The 20418-nt window shown below is 36.0% G+C and overlaps 1 protein-coding gene across 1 annotated transcript in view; it reads right to left on the minus strand.

Annotated features, from left to right (window-relative positions):
* Window positions 1-5036: 5036 nt before the first annotated feature.
* nbas (NBAS subunit of NRZ tethering complex) overlaps window positions 5037-20418 on the minus strand; it is a 218895-nt gene continuing 203513 nt past the window's right edge. Inside the window, 1 exon segment of the mRNA XM_051138331.1 lies at window positions 5037-7268. Within this exon segment, the coding sequence (XP_050994288.1) occupies window positions 7002-7268 (267 nt within the window). The 3' untranslated portion in view covers window positions 5037-7001.

The following is a 20418-nucleotide window of genomic DNA, read 5'->3' on the forward strand; positions in this document are numbered from 1 at the left end:
ATAGTCCATGTGACATCAATGGTTCAACCATTATTTTATGACGCTTCGAGAATAGTTTTTGTGTGCAAAGAAAACAAAAGTTGCCTATGCAGGGTCAGAAAGCTCTCTTATTTCATCAGAAATATCTTAATTTGTGCTCCAAAGATGAACAAAGGTCTTATGGGTTTGGCGCGACATGATGGTGAGTAGTTACTGACTCACTACTGAATTGCTAGTTTTTATTTGGGTAAACTCTACTTCCATAAAGACGTTTGTGATTTTAACAAACTAAGGGACAAGTCGAAATAGTTGTCACTTAATTTTGTGTAACTTCCACTCTTAAAAATAAAGGTGCTTCATGATAGAAGCCATAGAAGAACCTTTTTTGTTTAAATGGTTCCATATAGAACCTTTAACATCTGAAGAACCTTTCTGTTTCGCAAAAGGTTCTTTGTGGCAAAAGAAGGTTCTTCAGATTATAAAAAGGTAAGAAAGAGATGGTTCTATAAAGAATCTTTGACTGATTGGTTCTTTGTGGAACCAAAAATGGTTCTTCTTTGACATTGCTGTGAAGAACCTTTTAAATCACCTTTATTTTTAAGAGTGTAGTCCAAAAACAGTGTATTCACTAATAATCATTCCTTCTGTATCATCTTATGCTTTCACAGACATGCCAACATCGACTGAACCATATTACACCTGACAGTTAGATAAACTGATTAAAACCCGCTTACCTTTTTGGATAGCTTCATCACATACATCACACTTCAGAACTGATGGCAGGTAGTCTTTAACTGCAAGAAAAAACCTCTCCTGAAATATGTGGCTAAGGTAAAAAACTGGCAGTCAGTGTAATAATTGTCTTCGCTAACCCTAATGAGGTTCACAAACAAACAGTGGTTGTTTCCAGTGAGCTAATGCTTTCAATTGCAGCCCATTATTCAATCAGCTCTGTTGGGACTGTAAGTCACACGCTATCTCATATTTATGCAAAACATGGCTGTCAGCCTCATCGTCTCATAGGCTGTTATTATCATTATGCGCGGCGTAAGTGTGCCAAATTAATGAACGCTGCCTCTCGCCGTCTAGAACGTTGACAGCCACCTAATGATGAGGTGCCGTCTACCTGTAAGCTATGGTGTAATTATTATCTTCAACAGAACACACACTCTCGCATTCACACACCGTGGAGAATGATGGTGTAAAAACCTATTCTCAAAAACACAATCACACGGCGCCTGTTCCCCCTCTCTGGTTTTATTTGCTGATGTGTAATAAGGTCCACAGGGCAACTCGTGCGTGTGTATCTGTCTACGTTTTATTCTGTGTGGATCCACAGCAGAGCAGAGTTCAGAAGTTCACCGAAACGGGGACTCCTCAAGATTAGGCTTGCAAATTCTGTACTGAACTCCTCAAACAGGATTTAGATGAGCATTCTGCAGTACTGGCAGTTTCTCCGAAGCGCTCTGCTATAGCATAGACATGGTTTACAGCTCTTTACGATTAACGCAATGTTCTTGATGTCTTAAAAACATAATGCAAGCTGTATGTAAACAGTTGCAGGTAATGTAGACAATGTTCCAAAAGATACTGAATGCTAATTGTTTCCAGTCTGAACCTCTGAATATTCAGCCAACGCTGTCTCGCGCTATCACACGCATGTGGTACAGGCAATTAATCTGTGCTATAACTCAAACAGTGGCAGAAACAACATCACTTACAATTATGAGTCATGATAAGGAGAGATAATGACTATGCGGGTGTTTATGCTACAGTATATTTGCTAATCATAACATGCGTTATGTATCTTCCTCCCTTGAAAAAGACTCTCATGGGGGTGAGATCACAATTTACAGCCTGCAAATAAAGCGGAGATCAAACAGGACGGCAGCAGCAGTCCTTTGAGGGGTTGGAGTCTGTAGAATTAGATTTCTACACTGAATCAAACTCAAATTAGATGATGCTTTTTAAAGTAAATTTGAGTGGTGCTGGCCTGTGTAAACAGATTGTATACATCAGTGGTGTGCGGTAGTGTTCTGAAATGAGGAGGCCTTAAATTCATAGAAAGTCACATTTTCTTGGTTAAACAGTACTTAAACTCAGAAAAAAAAAAAAAAAAAAAAAAAACATTATATGTAATCAATATTCTATTTATTAAAGCTAAGTTCAGTTATACTGTCTGTTGTTTTTCAGAAAAATCCTTCAGGTCTCACTAATTCTTTGGTTTTTCAGCATTTTTGCATATTTGAAACCTTTCCAACAATAACTAATAAATGATTTTGAGATCCATCTTTCAGACTGAGGACAACTGAGGGACTCACATGCAACTATTACAGCAGGTCCAAATGCTCACTGATGCTCCAGAAGGAAAAACGATGCATTAAGAGCCAGGGCCCTCATTTATCAACAGTGCATAGAAAAGATTCTATATTTTGTCCTACGAATTAAATTTAGAATGTATGTAAAAAAAAAAAATCTGTATTTATCAAACGTGTGCATGTGGTTCTTACGCACACAAGTGAGTAATTGTTGCTAAATCGCAAATGTTCTTAAGCACCATGCTCATTCATGATCATGGTCAGTTGCATTCAGAAATGCCTCCAACGAACCATATATGGTAACAGCACCTCCCTTTATAAATCACATGAAAGTATACATCCTCACCGAAGTCATGGCAAAGAAAGCGGTACTGACTGAGAAGCCATTTTGTGCTTTTACTAAACATATAAGCGCTGTCTTTAAAAATGCATTCTCTGCGCAGCACGAATTGCCAAATCCTCCAAAACAAGATCACCGATGACACTATAGCTACGTTTCAAATGACTTCCTAGCTGCACTAAGATGAACCTTTTTTTGCAGTGTGTCCTTTATTGTTTTTTAATATGAATTTCTTAATTGATATTTTGCTATTAAAGGACACAGGAAACACACAGCGGCACTTTCTTTTTGTAGTATTGGCATTCTACCAGTAGATTTTCTGCGTAAGCATGCTCAGAGTCGTGCTTATATTTACACACATTCCTACTTATAAGTACAAGTTGGTAGATCCCGCATTTTGCGTGAAACTGTTCTTTCGCACTCATTACGCATACATCTGTGCGTACGCACTGTTGATAAATGAGGGCCCAGGAGTGTAAACTTTTGAACAAAGTAAGTTACATTTACCCTGATCTTCAAATTCAAAAAGTTTTCATCCCTTGGTTCTTAATGCATCGTTTACCTTCTGAAACATCAGTGAGCATTTGAACCTTCCGTAACAGTTGCATGTGAGTCCCTCAGTTGTCCTCAGTGTGAACGGATGGATCTCAAAATCATTGCTGGAAAGGGTACAAATACAAGCAAACGCTGAAAAGCAAAGAATTTGTGGGACCTGAAGGATTTTTTTTTTTTTTTTTGAAGAAACATTGGGCAGTTTAACCACTGAGGACAAACAAGGGACTCATGAAAAACCTGGTGTATAAAATCCACTTCACATTTAACCACTCAAGACATGTTGACGTGTTTGTCATCTTAGAACGGTCAATCTATCTATCATCATCACAGTAGAAATCAATAAGTCTTCCAAGAAGTCACAACATTGCGAAGCCTCTGATTGTAAAAACCACCACGATTTCAATTCCTGAAGAAATTGGACAACCCATTTACAGGTTTTCAAACTATGTCAACTTCTTAATGCCATGTTATCTAACGCCTTTGTCTTGTATAGTATTAGCTTAGCAAAACCATCTGCTGAAGTGCAGATATATTCATACATGCATAGAACTACGCACAGTCAGCCTGCTTTCCAGTGTTCACGGACCAGCTTTGACCATTCTAATACGGCAGACAGTTTATATATAGCGGCCCTTAGGCTGCGTGTCCAACAAAGTGAGGCGAAAACGCCAAGTTGTAAGCGCTTGCGAGCACAGTGTTTTTTTCCCATTGAGATGCTTGTGGTTGTTATGATACGGAATATCCATTTTATTATTAGTAATATGGCAGATGCATCGCAAATGAAATGTTTCTCCAAGTGTTATTTTTTATAACAATAATATGCTAATCTGGTAATTCAATCTGGTAAAGACATGAATACTTGGAGACGAGCAATATTAAAGGAGCAGTCCACTTCTAGAACAATTTTTTTTACAGATAATGTACTCACCCCCTTGTCATCCAAGATGTTCGTGTCTTTCTTTCTTTTTTCAGTCGTTGTAACGCAGAGTGAGAGGCGAGAGGCGAGCGGATCCATATGCATACTTTTATTAATGGGACGTGACATAGACATGGTCGAAAACAAGCAGGGTCAAAACAACAGCAAACAGGTGTGTCAGAGGTGAGACGAGCGAACGAGATGACCAGGCGAGAGAACAAACAAGGGTAACTAGGAACGCTAACACTGGAAAACACAACAACACTAACAATACTCCGTGGTTTGCATGGGGAAAGTCCGGGGCTTTTATAGAGCTGCTGATTGGGCGCAGGTGATGGGAGCAGTGGCTGATGGGGAATGTAGTCCGGGGTATAGAACAACCGTCAACGTGTAATGATAGGGTGAGAGTGACATCTGGTGGTGAGCGAACCGCGGAACATTGACCAGATTCATGACAGTCGTAAAGAAATTATGTTTTTTGAGGAAAACATTTCATTATTTTTCTCCATATAATGGACTGGTATGGCGCCCCGAGTTTGAACTTCCAAAATGCAGTTTAAATGCGGCTTCAAACGATCCCAGCCAAGGATAAAGGGTCTTATCTAGTGAAACGGTTGGTTATTTTCATTAAAAAAAAAAAACAACAATTTAAATAATTTTTAATCTCAAACGCTGGTCTTGTCTTGCTCTCCCTGAACAAAGTGATATAGGACAATTTTGAAGTTGAGGGAGAACATGAGATGGGAGTTTTTTGACATACCCTAACTGTCATGAACCATAATACACAGAATTCAGGCAGAGCAAGACAAGACGAGCGCTTGGCATTAAAAGTATTTAAATTTTATTTTTATGAAAATAAGACACTTCTTCCTCAGCTGGGATCATTTACAACTGCATTTAAACAGCATTTTGGAAGTTCAAACTTGAGGCACCATAGCAGTCCATTATATGGAGAAAAATGCTGAAATGTTTTCCTCAAAAAAACAATTTCTTTACGACTGAAGAAAGAAAGACATGAACATCTTGGATGACAAGGGGGTGAGTACATTATCTGTAAATCTTTGTTCTGGAAGTGAACTTCTCCTTTAAGGAAAATCAGTTCACTGGTGGCCATATTTGCAATGAGTCTAGGCAGTACAGTTTAAGCATGCAAAACTCCAACTGCTGTCTACTTGAATTGGTAAATACCAAAATCACAAAAACTGCTTGGCAAACTCAGCAACAAAATCTATTTTGTAAAGCCAATGCACATGCGCAGTCCTGAACATCCATTTATAAGAACAAGAGCTTCTGACAGTATCTGAAGTAGGGCTCATGATAAATCGCACGCGACTGTCATGCGCGTTTAGTCAGTAAAGCCGGTACTGTGATTAATAGTAAATCTCCATCACGTGCATTCAGCTGGAGCAGCAATTAATACACAGAGCCGTAAATCACATTTGCATGCGATTTATCGTGCAGCCCTAATCTGAAGTGACGCAATGACTGGCAATTGCCGAATGTTTTTTTTTTTTATTTAGAAGGCGGGACTTTTTCTTAAGTATTGTGTGATGTAGTTTCTCCTATTCATAGTTAAATGTGTAAACTGTCCTGGTGTGTACAGTCTCTGGCTAGGGTGGTTGCCAGTATGGGCAATGCAGTATCAAAGTGGGTTGTAATGTGTAAAAGTAACAAATATACCTTTTCTTAACGAACATTTACACGTGTATTTATTCATTTAGAAAACACCACATAAAAACAACACACAAATAATGTCTTAGTAAGTTTTATATCTCTATTAGATGTTCTTGAATGTGTGTGCTTCACATTATTGCCACAACTTAACATTTAAATTCATGCCTGTTGCCCCAACGGTGTGGGACAAGTTGGACACCAGGGTCTAATAATTAAGGTAAGGGGTTTTCTCAAATGAGTATAAGAAATAATATTAGTGAAACATGCCTAAGTAACACCACTAATAATAATAATGGTGTTTTAGACTGCCTGGAAACATTTTTATTGTACTTTATTTACGTTTTTAAATTGTAGCATATAATATGCTGAGGATATTCAGGTAAGATATTACAGCCAAGTACAATCATATATTAAAAACAGCTGCTGTACAATTTGTATTAAACCCACAGATGGGTGCTTAGATATTACCTGTTCACATTTATCTTGAGAATGTATTTTTTTTTGTTACTGTTAATACTAAAAGGTGCAGTGCACCAAAACAGTTCTAAACAAAACAGATAATTAAAGCAAAATAAGTTTTAAAGTTTTAATGTTTTTATTGAGCACTGCAGATACATTTGCCTAAAGTACATAGATGAGTCACATTACCGCTCAGCTAGCCAACACAGGTTGCGGCGCGTCCGCGTGCGTTAAAACAATCACGCGGCGAGAGTCAGCCTGAAGGCCTAATCTGTTTTCTTCAAAAATAATTAATAACCCTACAAAGGAAAAGAGCAAAAAGTTGTGTGTGGAAACGATCAACCGTGAAGTCGCACATACATACAAGCGCAAAACACTCTGTCAGCACACATGCGGCGTTTTCAATTCCGACTCTGGCCTGTAATGATTATTAGCGCAGGCTAGCGTGACCAAACAGCCGAAGTAATGTAATTACACCCGTGTCACCGAGCTTCAGTCAGGAGAAAGAAACCAACAGCGAGAGAGAGAGAAATGGGAAGGTGATTTGAGCCCATTGCCAGCGGGAAGAAGTCCTGAACAAACACTGTATGAAGAGGCTAATTATAACTGATATTTGTGATCTGGATTTGGTGCCAATGTCCACTTTATATTCAGCTGAGATTGACTACTTTTCTTCATTGACTGACTGGCCTACAAAAATATCTTCACATAGGCAGACAGGCACGATTTTTTCGTGTCAGTCTGTATCCACACGTACTCCTCAAAGCCATTTTTTAATGACAGAAAGGGCGCTGTTGAAGGTGAACTGCCCTGGGTGGGATCCTCGGTAGGACAGGAGCAAGGACCCGGCCTCAGCGCTGTGGCCGGCCTGGTGGAGGTCACGTGCGGCCTTCTCCACATCCCATTCCCCTTGAGCCAGCATGTGAGAGACCAGTGAAGAATACAGAGCTGTGTCCACACAACTGATCAACATCCCAGCATTCAACAGCAGAGACAGGAGCTCAGAGTCACACACCTCTTCAGTCACCTACAAAGAGAGAGAGAGAGAGAGAGAGAGAGAGAGAAAAGAGACAGAGAAACAAGCCATGAAAGGGAGGCAAGGAAAAAAAAAATCAATTTCAATAAACACTCCAGTGCGACAAACAATCTGTGTGTGAGCAAACTTCCAACTTCACCCGACACACAATGTATTACGTTTTCCATCTTATATAAACAAGTAATTGTTATAGCAATACTTCACTGTTACTGTGTTAATATGGACACAACAAAAAACATTCTGTAACCTTACTGTGACTGTTTTTTTTTTTTTCTTTTTCGTTCCTCTGGCCGTTTTTACCCATGTATACAATTTTCTCTTGCTGTATTAGAAAATACAATACATGTGTCAGTAAAAAATATCGGTTTACATTTCCAAACATTCTGTTTGCCATTAATTGTAATATTCTACTGAGATTTTTGTTTGCACAAGGAGTCTGACAACAGCCAGTGCTCCACACTGAGATCTGATCTCACCATCATCCAGTCTTCCTGGAATGACATGAAGACACAGAACAAACTGAAACAGAGTAAATCCAGAAGAACTGCGGCAACGTCTCCAGGATGCTTCAAGAGACCTACCTGCAAAGCTACCTGAAAAATTTTGCGCAAGTGCACCTAGGGCAAAAGATGCTGTAAACGCAAAGAATGCTCGCACCAAATGTTGATTTCATTTAGTTAATAGAAGGTAATTGATAAAGAAAATCTATTTATGACAGCATCCTCATTTTACAGCATTTTTACACAAGTGCCTACAACTTTTAACAGTCCTGCAGCTTTGCAGGTAGGTTTCTTGAAGCATCCTGGAGACTTTGTCTCAGTTCTTCTGGATTTAGTCTGTCTGAGTTTGTTCTGTTTCTTCATGTCATTTCAGACAGACTGGATGATGATGAGATCAGATCTCTGTGCAGAGCACTCACTGTTGTCAGACTCCTTGTGCAAACAAAAATCTCACTGGATTATTACGATTAATGGCAAAATGAATGTTTGGAAATGTAATCTGATATTTCCTACTGACACACTACAGCAAAAGACCGACTTTAACTGACTTTAAACCATTTTTTAGCTGATGGCAAGGCAAGGCAAGGCAAGGCAAGTTTATTTATATAGCACATTTCATACACAGAGGTAATTCAAAGTGCTTTACATAAAAGGAAGTAAAATAATCATAAAAACAATAATAAAAACAATCACAAAAAAGGAAGTAGAACAATCATAAAAACAATGATCATAACAATAAAACAAAAATGTAAAATGTAAAAACTGATTGATATAATGATTTAAAAATGATTTAAAAATTGATTTAAAATAAGTTTAAGACATTTAAAAACAGAAAATGATTATACATAATGCAATCATAATACATAATCATGCAATCTGATGAAAATACTAATGGCCTAAGACTTTTGCACAGCACTGTATACATTTATACAACAGTTCTTTCTAGTCCTTGAATCTGATTGGCTGAGAGGAGTGTGACATTCTAGCGATTTTAGAACTCTGCTGACACAGTGAGTGTCATGGCGGACACCCAAATCCACTATATTTTTAGAAATAATAGGGTCATTCTATGTCCAATCAACCAAATTTCAAAAACTTCCCCATCTCAAAGTTTGGATTTTGCTAATATTTTTTCTAAAGAAAGATGGACATGTATAGTGATAAAAGCCTAAATATTGAATGTCATGGATGAATATATTCCCGAATAATCCACTATTTTGTAGAGGGTTAGATTCAGAGCCAAATTACAGGGGGGTTAAAATGACTTCAGAAAGATGGCAGCATCATAATGTTATTTTTTTTACACAGAGATTGGTTTCTTAAGAACCAATATCAAAAAGGGCATAAAGATATCTTTAATACTTCTTGAGTTACAAACATGCAAACTTTGGAATAAAAACTTAAAAAGTGCTGTTCCCCCATTTTTGAATGGTCACCATTGGCACATAATGCAACAAAGATTGCTAAAGTCAACAGATTTTACTAACAGACCTACCAATCTCTGTGTAAAAATAACATTATGATGCTGCCATCTCTCTGAAGTCACTTTACCCCCCCTGTAATTTGGCTCTGAATCTTAATTGAAAATTGCCATTTTGACCCCCTCTACAAAACAGTGGATTACTCATTAAATATCCATCCATGACATTTTATATTTTGGCTTTCATTACTATACATGTCTATCTTTATCTAGATCAAAATACGAGCAAAATCAAAAATTAGAGCCAGGAACTTCTGATCGAGTTGATACGGAATGACCCAATACTGTTTTTGTGTCACAGAATGTAGTTTTTAGGCGAATGTACTTGTTTAGACTTCAAATATGCGGTTTGTTAATAAAGATAAGGTCAATTTGAAATTTTGCTTCAATGTTTTTGGAGACGTGAGCAAAAAGCAACAAAAATTATTAATTAATTTAAAAAAAAGTACAGATGACAAACTTTAAACTGATGTTTATGTGTGTAATTTTTCAACTTCCTATTCATCAAAGAATCCTGAAAAAAGTATTATGGCTTCTATACATTTTAAAGTATACCAAAATAGAAAAGTTTTAATGCAAATAGTAATTATATTTCACAATATTACTGTTTTTGATCAAATAAATGCAGCAAGGGTGAACAAAAAATACTTCTTTCAAAGTAATTAAAAAATGTAAACCAGCCTAAACCTTCAAATGTACTGTAAATGTATATATTATATATTATTATAAAGAAGCTTGGCCTCTCAAATTGTGTTACTATCATATATTACTCATATTAAAGTCAAACTATATGCCATTAAGGGAAAAATATTAAAACGTCAACACTGTAACCATAATCTACTGGTTATTAAATGTGAATACTTGTAGAAATATAAGCTTTAAATTATCTTTGCAATATATATATATACATATACATATATTAATGTACCTGTTAATTTAACTTACTCTTTTATGAACACGTCTGATACTATATTTTATCAATTAAAAAAAACCCTGTAAAGACCATGTTACCAAACCAATAAACCTGCCATAAAAGCAGCTATTAGACTTAAAAACAGACTAAATCTTGCCGCCTCCACCTCAGAATGGATCTTACAGACTCACGCCTGCACGTCCCCTGGGCACACTATATTCTGTTTATCTGTGTTATCTAGTGGCTATGTTGCACTTGCGTGTCTGGAGGAGGTCATATGCGATATAAATGAGCTCAGAGTGAGATGTCCCACCCTTTGTGACCCCCGGCCTGCTCGGAGAGACCAGGAGCACCTCTCTCGTCTTTTCAGCATAAATTATTCAACTGCCGGCTTTAGAGGTGGAGAACACAGAGGAGCAGTACCGTAGGAGTCAGCACACTGGAAAATCAATTATGTGCTAAATTTGATTAAAGGCGAGCCCAAGCCAAGAGATATGATGCCCTTTGACTGCGTGTGTGCGCGTCCTCATATTAAATGCGACGTGACATTAATAGTGGATATAAAATACTCAAATGCAGTTTATATATACTGTACTGACCTCACACAAAGGTGTCTAATGCCTATGAAATGAGTTCAGATTTACAGTGATCTTAACGACATATACACGCACATACACACAAAATGGGTGGTCACATTAGTGAAACTTTGTGGACAAAAAGGTCAATTTCTATTGTCAATAGTGTAGCAATGTATCAAGAACAAAGTCTTTTTCAAACCAAGCAGCTTTCTATTACACCATGAACAGTGCTGTCGCAACTCCTCGATTTAATTCTAGTGCTCCATTAAAATGAAATCCTTGATTAGATTTTGCCTGTGTCGAGTGGTGCAATCTATGGACGAGAATCCATGAAACACACTATTAGACCATTGACCAAAGCTGCATGATATATTAAACCCATTTAAAAATCATAATAAAGCACAAGACTATTGTCAATTCACAAATTCTACTATTCAATTAAATAGACATATGCAATGCATGTTTAATAAACACGCTTTAATTATTTACATGCGGGTAGGTTACGTACGTGCATGTCAGAGCAGCTCCGTAACAGTAAATGCTGCTCCACACAAACTGTTATTAATTACATGTGTGAAGCGTCTCAAACGCCATCTCTGCACATTGCTGTGAGGTTTGCTGTTTGGGTTTATTATAACACTCATCTGGGAACGCAAAGTGCGCCATTTCATCAGATTTGTAAGTCATTTATAAACCTAGGCAAACGCAGGAGAATACATCAGTATCTTTCTCAATATTCTAACTGTTCACTGCAGTTTCAAAATAAAAGCTCAACCCCTCACTCTGAGTTTACACATTTTGATGTCCACATATTCAAGAAACCACAGTGGCTGTACCATTTTTGTCATAATGAAATTGCAAAATATTAAAGATTAAGCGGGCATTTGAATTAAATGTTGTTTAGTCAATATTAAACAAGGATTAGATCTTGCTGTAAAGTGTAAAAACAATCGTCAGGCCCTTGGTGCCCTCTAAAGGCATTTGATATAATACATAACATTAGTTCTATTGCTTATAATACATTAGACTGTAAAAAATGACCGTGAATTTAATGGTAAAAGACTAAAAAATGCTACAGTAAAAACCTGTTAAATAGTTAACAGTAAGTTCCCCTACTATAAAAAAAACTGTACTGGACATTGCATGTCATTTTACGGAGGTATACCATTTTCGGAAGTGAAAAAGAATGTAAAATTTACAGTGAATAACTGTTAATTGACATTCCCAGAATTTCCTGCGTTACATTTTAAATTTGATGGTTTTTTGTTAAAATAACTATGTTTCCTCTTATCAGTTTTGTATATTAGGGTTGTATGTTACATCTGATGTTGTTAAATTAATGTTCATTGCATTATTTCAGTTTCATGTGTGTTACCATGATGGTGTTTAGTGTTTGTGTGAATGACTCTGTGCACCTTCTATATATGTTAGCATTTAAAAGCTAATTGTGATGGGCTTTTATATCAGTTAATGAAATTACGGTATTTAAATGTAAATTTAAATTAAACCTGAAAAACCACATATTGCTACTGTATTTTTAATGGAAAAATTCTGGAAACCACAGCTGTGTTTTTTTTACTGTAATTTTTTTTTTTTTTTTTTTACGGTGTATGTATTTTAACAGTTCTGTTCAAAAAAACCATAATGACTTGCTTTTGATACTTCATATAAACTAATTATTATTAACTCACTGCTTTTACACATGTATTTTAAGTAATAGGCTATTGTTAGCCTATGTCTATTTTTAATTTTAAAAAATTATCTGATTCCTCGATTAATTATCAGAATAGTCAGCCGATTACTCAATTACTAAAATAACTGTTAGTGACAGCCCTAGCTGTAAACGCACATGACCAACTGGAACCCGTTGGGGAATGTTTTGACATTCCTGATTGTGTGGACTCCTTTTGAAATGACTGGATTTCGCAATGGTAAACAATGGTAAATGTACCCACTACATTGCTTCGTTTCATCCTCTATATATACATTTATGTCTACAAATGAAAGGGAAAAGTAAAGTAACGAGAGAAGAAAAGAGAAATGGTAGATAATCAAAGCCCTCTGAGAAATACAGACACTACAATTACATATAATATCAAAGATCCTGGCCATATTCATCCATTCATGCCTGCTTATCAACTGTCTGTCATTCTGTGAGAAGCCAGATTATTAACTTCTTAGAAACATAAAGCACACTACACAAATCAGGTCTTCAAAAGCTGTTTTTAACCACTCAGTATGTGATGGATAATGGAAAATATTGACCGTCATAATTCTCTACATCTGTCGTCATATCAATCCATAGTTGTAGTTGAGAATGTTTCATTCAAGTCCAAGTGAAGAGCAAGATGAAAAGAGTTTAAAATACTGCATTTTACCAAAGCAATGAAAATAACCTTTTAATGTATAATGTTCTACATTTTAGTTACAATTAATTATTTTTGACAAACTATTTACTTTTTTGCTGTCTCATGTTTTTCTTGTGTATGCCACTGTGAATTTCCCAAGCCTTGTGTAGTTTTTCACTCTCATTTCTTCTTTCCAGCCAAGACGTCTGTGGAGAGCCGTTAGAGACAGCACAGACGGAGCTATAAAAGGTCGAAGAACAGCAAGTGCAATGTGAGAGAGCAAGAGAGAGTGAAAAACAGAGAGAAAGAGTGTGTTAGAGAAATTGAGAGAGGTGGATGGAACGAGGGAGGGAGGGATGAAAGAAAATAAGAGGATGAAGGGAAAAGGGAAGAGCATGGAGAGAGTCAGAGCTAAAATGTCGAGCGCTGAACTGTGAAGAAAGATCGGCCAGCTGTAGAAACCACTTCATAAAGAGGGAGAGAAACAAAGAGAAAGCGAAAAACAGCATGAAGGAGAAGAGAGCTGGCACCCGGCCTATAATGTTTCAAATGCATGCCGATGATAAAAATGATGTGGCTTGTGAAAAATCATTTGAATTTTTCTTCATTTGAAAGGAATGAAGATGTGAATATGAGAGAGCAGTAATGCGCTGTTAAGATATTCTGCTCATCACCTCCTTCCAACAGACGGACGAGAGCAATCCCTCGTTCTCCTTGATTGGAACTCCATTTCTGATCATTTCAAGAAGAAAAATGAGAGAGAAGCAATAAAATGAGAAAAAGAAGAGATGCAAATAGCACTCACTTATACCCCAGCATATACCGCATTTTATGGATAAAAAGTCACACCTGAATATAAGTCGGACCGGGTAAAAAAAAAAAAAAACACAGATAAATTGCATCTCTGCATGAGTCACATTTTATTATTAGCTACATTTAGGAATAAATGTTAAATACATTTATATAAAAGTATAAAATAAATTATAGTGCCATTTATTTCAAAACAACATTTATTAGAAAAAACAAGCCTAAATGAATTTAAAGTGAAACTCAATTATCGTTGTGTACGAAATGCGCATACAAATAGAGTTCATGTGTCTTTAGTTTGTCGAACAAGAACAAACTGTTAAAGTTGAATGTGAGGAAAGATAAAAAACTGAAACCCACATGATAAAACACCAGCCATGTCTAATTTGCCAACGCTGACCAGTATTTAACATCAATAACCAAATTCGGAAAACAAAGAGAATTAATGACTTTGACAAGAAAAATATCTACAGCATTATTACCACTTGCAATGTCAACTTAGCAATGCTAGAACAATTTGATAAATTAATAAATTAAAACTAGTGTTGTCAAACAATTAATCACGATTAATCGCAATCAAAATACGTTTTTTTTTTTTTTTTTTTTTTTTTACATATGTGTGTATACTGTAAGGAAGCCAATTTCCGCCACTGAATAAAAAATAAAAAAGTTAATTGCGACTTTTTATCTTACAATTCTGACTTTTTTTCTTGCAATTTCGAGTTTACATCTCACAATTCTGATTTTTTTCTCAAAACTGTGAGATATAAACACACAGTTGTGAGTAATAAAGTCACATTTGCAGGATATAAACTCAAAATTGTGATTTTGTATCTCGCAGTTCTGACTTTTTTGTGAGATATAAAGTCCAGATCTGAGGAGAAAAAAAAAAAACAAAAAAAAAAGACTGATATCTTCACAGAATTGCGAGTTTATATCACACAATTTTGACTTCGTTTCTCAGAATTGTGAGTTTGTATCTCGGAATTCTGACTTTATAACTCGCAATTGCGAGTTTATATTATGCAATTATGCCTTTATTTCTCAGAGTTGCGAGTTTATAAGTTGCAATAACCTTTTATTTATTTATTTTTTTTATTCAGTGGCGGAAAAAGGCTTCCATAATACTGTGCATATTATGTATATATAAATACACACATACAGTATATATTTTTTAAATATTTACATGTATATAATTTTATTCATATAATTAATATTATATATAAATATATTTAATAAGTAAACACTTTTTCTTAAATATATCCATGCATGTGTGTATATTAACAGGTGCATCTCAGTAAATTGGAATGTCGTGGAAAAGTTCTTTTATTTCAGTGATTTAACTATAAATTGTGAAACTTGTGTAAATTCAGTGCACACAGACGGAAGTAGTTTAAGTCTTTGGTTCTTTTAATTGTGATGATTTTGGCTCACATTTAACAAAAACCCACCAATTCACTATCTCAACAACTTAGAATATGGTGACATGCCAATCAGCTAATCAACTCAAAACACTTGCAAAGGTTTCCTGAGCCTTCAAAATGATCTCTCAGTTTGGTTCACTAGGCTACACAATCATGGGGAAGACTGCTGATCTGACAGTTGTCCAGAAGACAATTATTGACACCCTTCACAAGGAGGTTAAGACACAAACATTCATTGCTGTTCACAGAGTGCTGTATCCAAGCATGTTAACAGAAAGTTGAGTAGAAGGAAAAGTGTGGAAAAAAAATATGCACAACCAACCGACAGAACCGCAGCCTTGAGAGGCTTGTCAAGCAAAATCAATTCAAGAATTTGGGTGAACTTCACAAGTAATGGACTGAGGCTGGGGTCAAGGCATCAAGAGCCACCACACACAGACGTGTCAAGGAATTTGGCTACAGTTGTCGTACTCCTCTTGTTAAGCCACTCCTGAACCACAGAAAACGTCAGAGGCGTCTTAGCTGGGCTAAGGAGAAGAAGAAATGGCCTGTTGCCCAGTGGTCCAAAGTCCTCTTTTGAGATGAGAGCAAGTTTTGTATTTCATTTGGAAACCAAGGTCCTAGAGTCTGGAGGAAGGGTGGAGAAGCTCATAGCCCAAGTTGCTTGAAGTCCAGTGTTAAGTTTCCACAGTCTGTGATGATTTGGGGTGCAATGTCATCTACTGGTGTTGGTCCACTGTGTTTTTTGAAAACCAAAGTCATTGCACACATACTTTCCAGGAGGCCAACAATTCAATAAAAATGTTTTTTGTCTCATGAAGTATTTTAATTTGTTGAGATTTTTGGTGGGTTTTTGTTAAATGTGAGCCAAAATCATCGCAATTAAAAGAACCAAAGACTTCAAACTACTTCTACTTCAAACTACTTCAGTCTGTGTGCATTGAATTTATTTAATACACGAGTTTCACAATTTGAGTTGAATTACTGAAATAAATGAACTTTTCCATGACATTCTAATTTATTGAGATGCACCTGTATATATACATAATCAATATACACAGCACACACGCATATTTTATGTAAACAAACACTTTTTGGATGTAATTAGTCCTGATTAATTGTTTGACAGCACTAATTAAAACATAATTATGATTATTTAAAAAACAGAGAAAGAACTGAAGGCGGCACATTAGTGAGTGAGGAAGGAATAAAGTTCAAAAGAAAGTAAGAAAAGAAATAAAGAAGAAAATAATAAGGGATGGATGTATGGAGGAATGGGTGGATATATTTATGTATGGATGGCCAGCCAGGAGTTGTTCGCATGGCAGTGAATATATGTCAGAAATGGAGAATGAGAAAGACAGCGGATCTGTGCAATTGCTCTCTTCTGGACAGACAAGCACAGAAAATGAACAGAATGAGACGCCGGCATACAGATGGCATCAAAGCCTTATACTATATTCAGCTACAGGTGTGTGTATCTCAAACTTCTTTTATGGTAATTCTTCAAATATCTGCTGTTGTATTATGTATGTGGTGCTGTATTAGTAATACATACTTGATGAGCAGTGCTTATTGATCCACTACTGCAGGCATTATACGCAGTGTTTATATATATGTATTTTTAGAATATTTATTTTTGTTTATCTAACATACTTTTATCGAAAAATTAGGAATAACTGAATTATAATAACTCTATATTTACAGTGGCATGCAAAAGTTTGGGAACCCCTTGCAGACTCTGTGAAAATGTGAATAACTTTAACAAAATAAGAGATATCATACAAAATGCATGTTATTTTTTATTTAGTACTGTCCTGAGTAAGATATTTTACATAAAATATGTTTACACATAGTCCACAAGACAAAAATAGCTGAAATTATTAAAATAACCTCCTTTAAAAGTTTGTGAACCCTTGGTTCTTAATACTCTGTGTGGTTACCCAGATAATATACAACTGTTTTTTTTTGTTTAGTGATAGTTGTTTTTGAGTCCCTTGTTTGTTCTGAACAGTTAAACTGAGCACAGTTCTTCAGAAAAAAATCAGTATCTTTTGCATAATTGAACCCTTTCCAGCAGTGACTGTGATTTTGAGATCCATCTTTCACACTGAAAAAAGGTTCAAACATTCACTGATGCTCCAGAAGAAAATGCAATGCATTAAGGGCCGGGGGGGGGACTTTTTGAATCTAAAGATCAAGGTAAATTGTACTTAATTTGTTTATTTGACACACAAAAAAGGATCAAGGATATAATAAAGTTTTAATAACGTATTTCCACTGTGGTCCTTGCTTTAAAGGAGTGTTCTGGGAAACATACATCTTCTTTTGCATCCGAAGGGCAGTACTAAATGGAAAAAAATGATACTTCAACAAAATAAGAAAAATTTGGACATCTTCATCCTTTTCAAAAGTTTTCACCCCCTCTTAATTCATCCTGTTTTCTTCCTCAATTGTCCTCAGTGTGAAAAGACAGTCTCAAAAATCATATAGTCACTGCTGGAAAGGGTTTGAATATGCAACAGATTCTGGAAAACTGTAGAATCTGCAGGACCTGGAGGATTTTTTTCTGAAGAACAGTGCCTAGTTTAACTGTACAGAACGAACAAGGGACTCATGAACAACTATCACTACAAAAAAAAAAAAAAAAAAAAAACAGTCGTAGATCATCCAGGCAACCACACACAGTATTAAGAACCAAGAGTTCCCAAACTTTTGAAGGGGGTTATTTTAATAATTTCAGCTTTTTTTTGTCTTGGGACTTTGGGATTGTTTGAAGCCGCATTTAAACTGCATTTTGGAAGTTCAAAATCAGGGTACCATACCAGTCCATTATATGGAGAAAAATCCTGAAATGTTTAACTCAAAAAACATAATTTTCTTTACGGCTGAAGAAAAAAGACACGAAGATCTTGGATGACAAGGGGGTGAGTACATTATCTGTACATTTTTGTTCTGGAAGTGGACTTCTCCTTTAAGAATCGATATTGTTTCATAAAAATGAGAATCAATTCATATAGAGAAACCAATATTTTTAACCCAGCCCTAAACAAGATTCAGTGGGATCCAATGATGTTTGAGCCCCAAAATATCTACTTGTGTGTTCTGCAGAGGAAAAAAGGTTAAACGGGTTTGGAACAACATCATTATTGTAAACATACATCACTAGGAAAGAAGAGAGAGTGAGTAAATTTACCTCTGCCTTCGAAAATGCCAAAAATGAACTTGTCAAGCTGAACAAACAATATTTGATTGAGGCTGAATATATTGCTCACAACAATCATTGGTCCGAAACATCAATTGCTGCCAACAAATGAAAATAAAACGGCTTGATTTTTGTTACGGGGAAATGTCCTTTAAAGGCCCCAGCGGTGAGGTTAATGAAGCGACTTTGATCACACTGGAAGTCAGAAACTCGAGCACACAGAGCCATAAATATTTCAGACCATAATCTTATAAAATCCCAGATAAAGGTAAACCCACTGATCCAGAATAAAATGCTCTATACTCTCTAGGGTGGTCTTTCGTCTGTGTATGTGTGCGCGTCGGTCTGGTTTGTTAGTGGCACTGTATCTGTGCAAGACGAACTGATTAAAAGCATAAATGTGCACAAACACAAACATGTTTGTTTTTCTATCACAGTAGTCACTTCTATTGACCTGCTGTTTTTTTATAGTGAGCTAATGATATTTTCTATGCTCTAACCCTACCCTCTTTTCATTAAAACATTATTTAGTTTATTAAGCTATTTTGTTGTGGGGACTGTTGGTAAGTGATTCAGGTTTTTTTCTATCCCTGTGTGGACATTTTGTTCTCACACAAATAAAACAGCACATTAACACGGCCTATTTACAAATCCACATAATGTTCTCGCTAATATCTGCTAATGCACACATGGAATACGGGAAGAGCTCGTTAAAAATGTATGTTTTTGACTCGGTCTTTTTTTGTTTTGTTTTTTTGTCTTTTCTGCTGGTTGCAGTGCAGCTTTAATTGGAATGACGGAGGGTGTTTGCCGTCTTATAAATGATGCATGCTTGGCTTTTCTTTTATCATTTAAATCATAAAGCTGGTTTGGATCAGGACAGAGTAGATGGAGGAGCGGGTCCAAAACACCGCTGGGTCTCTGCAGTACCACTTTCAGAGCAGTCCTCCTGAAAACACCAAGCGGTTTTATTATTACAGGCGACAGCAGTAAAGGAGGGGGTGGATTAGAAATATATAACCACAAACTATTACCCGCATATTGGTGTTCAGCAAAAATCTAATTAGATGTAAATCAGAGAAGGTAAAACCGAAGGGAGGTAGAATAGAGATTCACAATCACAGAGACTCATTGACAAGTCTGGTCCACATTGCAGTGTATTCTGGCCAAGAATCTCCTACTCCGGAAGAGACTATTAGACTGAAAAGTAAATGGATCAACAGTTTATTCTGAGTTCACCTGCAGTTTAGGGAGTTTAGTTTAATCTTAAACAGATTCGGAGGTTGTGCTGCAAATAATCTTTTACTTTGACAGACAGCTTTGTAAATTTTCTGTCACACGCTATTTTTATTCATCAGATACTGTAACGCTTGATGTTTTAATGTGACATTAATCTAACAAAAACATCTGTGACAAAAGGTTTTTTTTTAGTTCAACCTTTTGCATGTTGCAGCTTTTTTTTTTTTTGCCTTATTCTGCTTTCTGAAAACTAACAATGATAAATATAGCATTTATTAATCTAGGAGAATGTTATTTCTACATATACTAATACAATTTATTAACATCAGTTACTGAATTATGAATACACACAAAATTAAAATGAACTGTTATACAATGAATTAACATTAAGCTAGATTAATAAATTCTGCAATCGTTTTATTTTTAATGATACCTAATGCATTAACTATTGTTAAATTGCACAGTGCATTCAATGTATTTTCTCTTGTTTACTTCTAGCACTTATTAACTCTTTCCCTGCCAGCATTTTTGATAATTTTCAATAAAATTTTGCGCCCCCCCAGAATATTTTGTTGTATGAATATCTGAACATGCAATTGATCAAAATAAAGAACAGAGCCTCTACTTTTAAACAAACAACAACAAAA

Source organism: Labeo rohita, chromosome 20 (genome assembly GCF_022985175.1).
Source record: "Labeo rohita strain BAU-BD-2019 chromosome 20, IGBB_LRoh.1.0, whole genome shotgun sequence".
NCBI classification, from domain to species: Eukaryota; Metazoa; Chordata; class Actinopteri; order Cypriniformes; family Cyprinidae; genus Labeo; species Labeo rohita.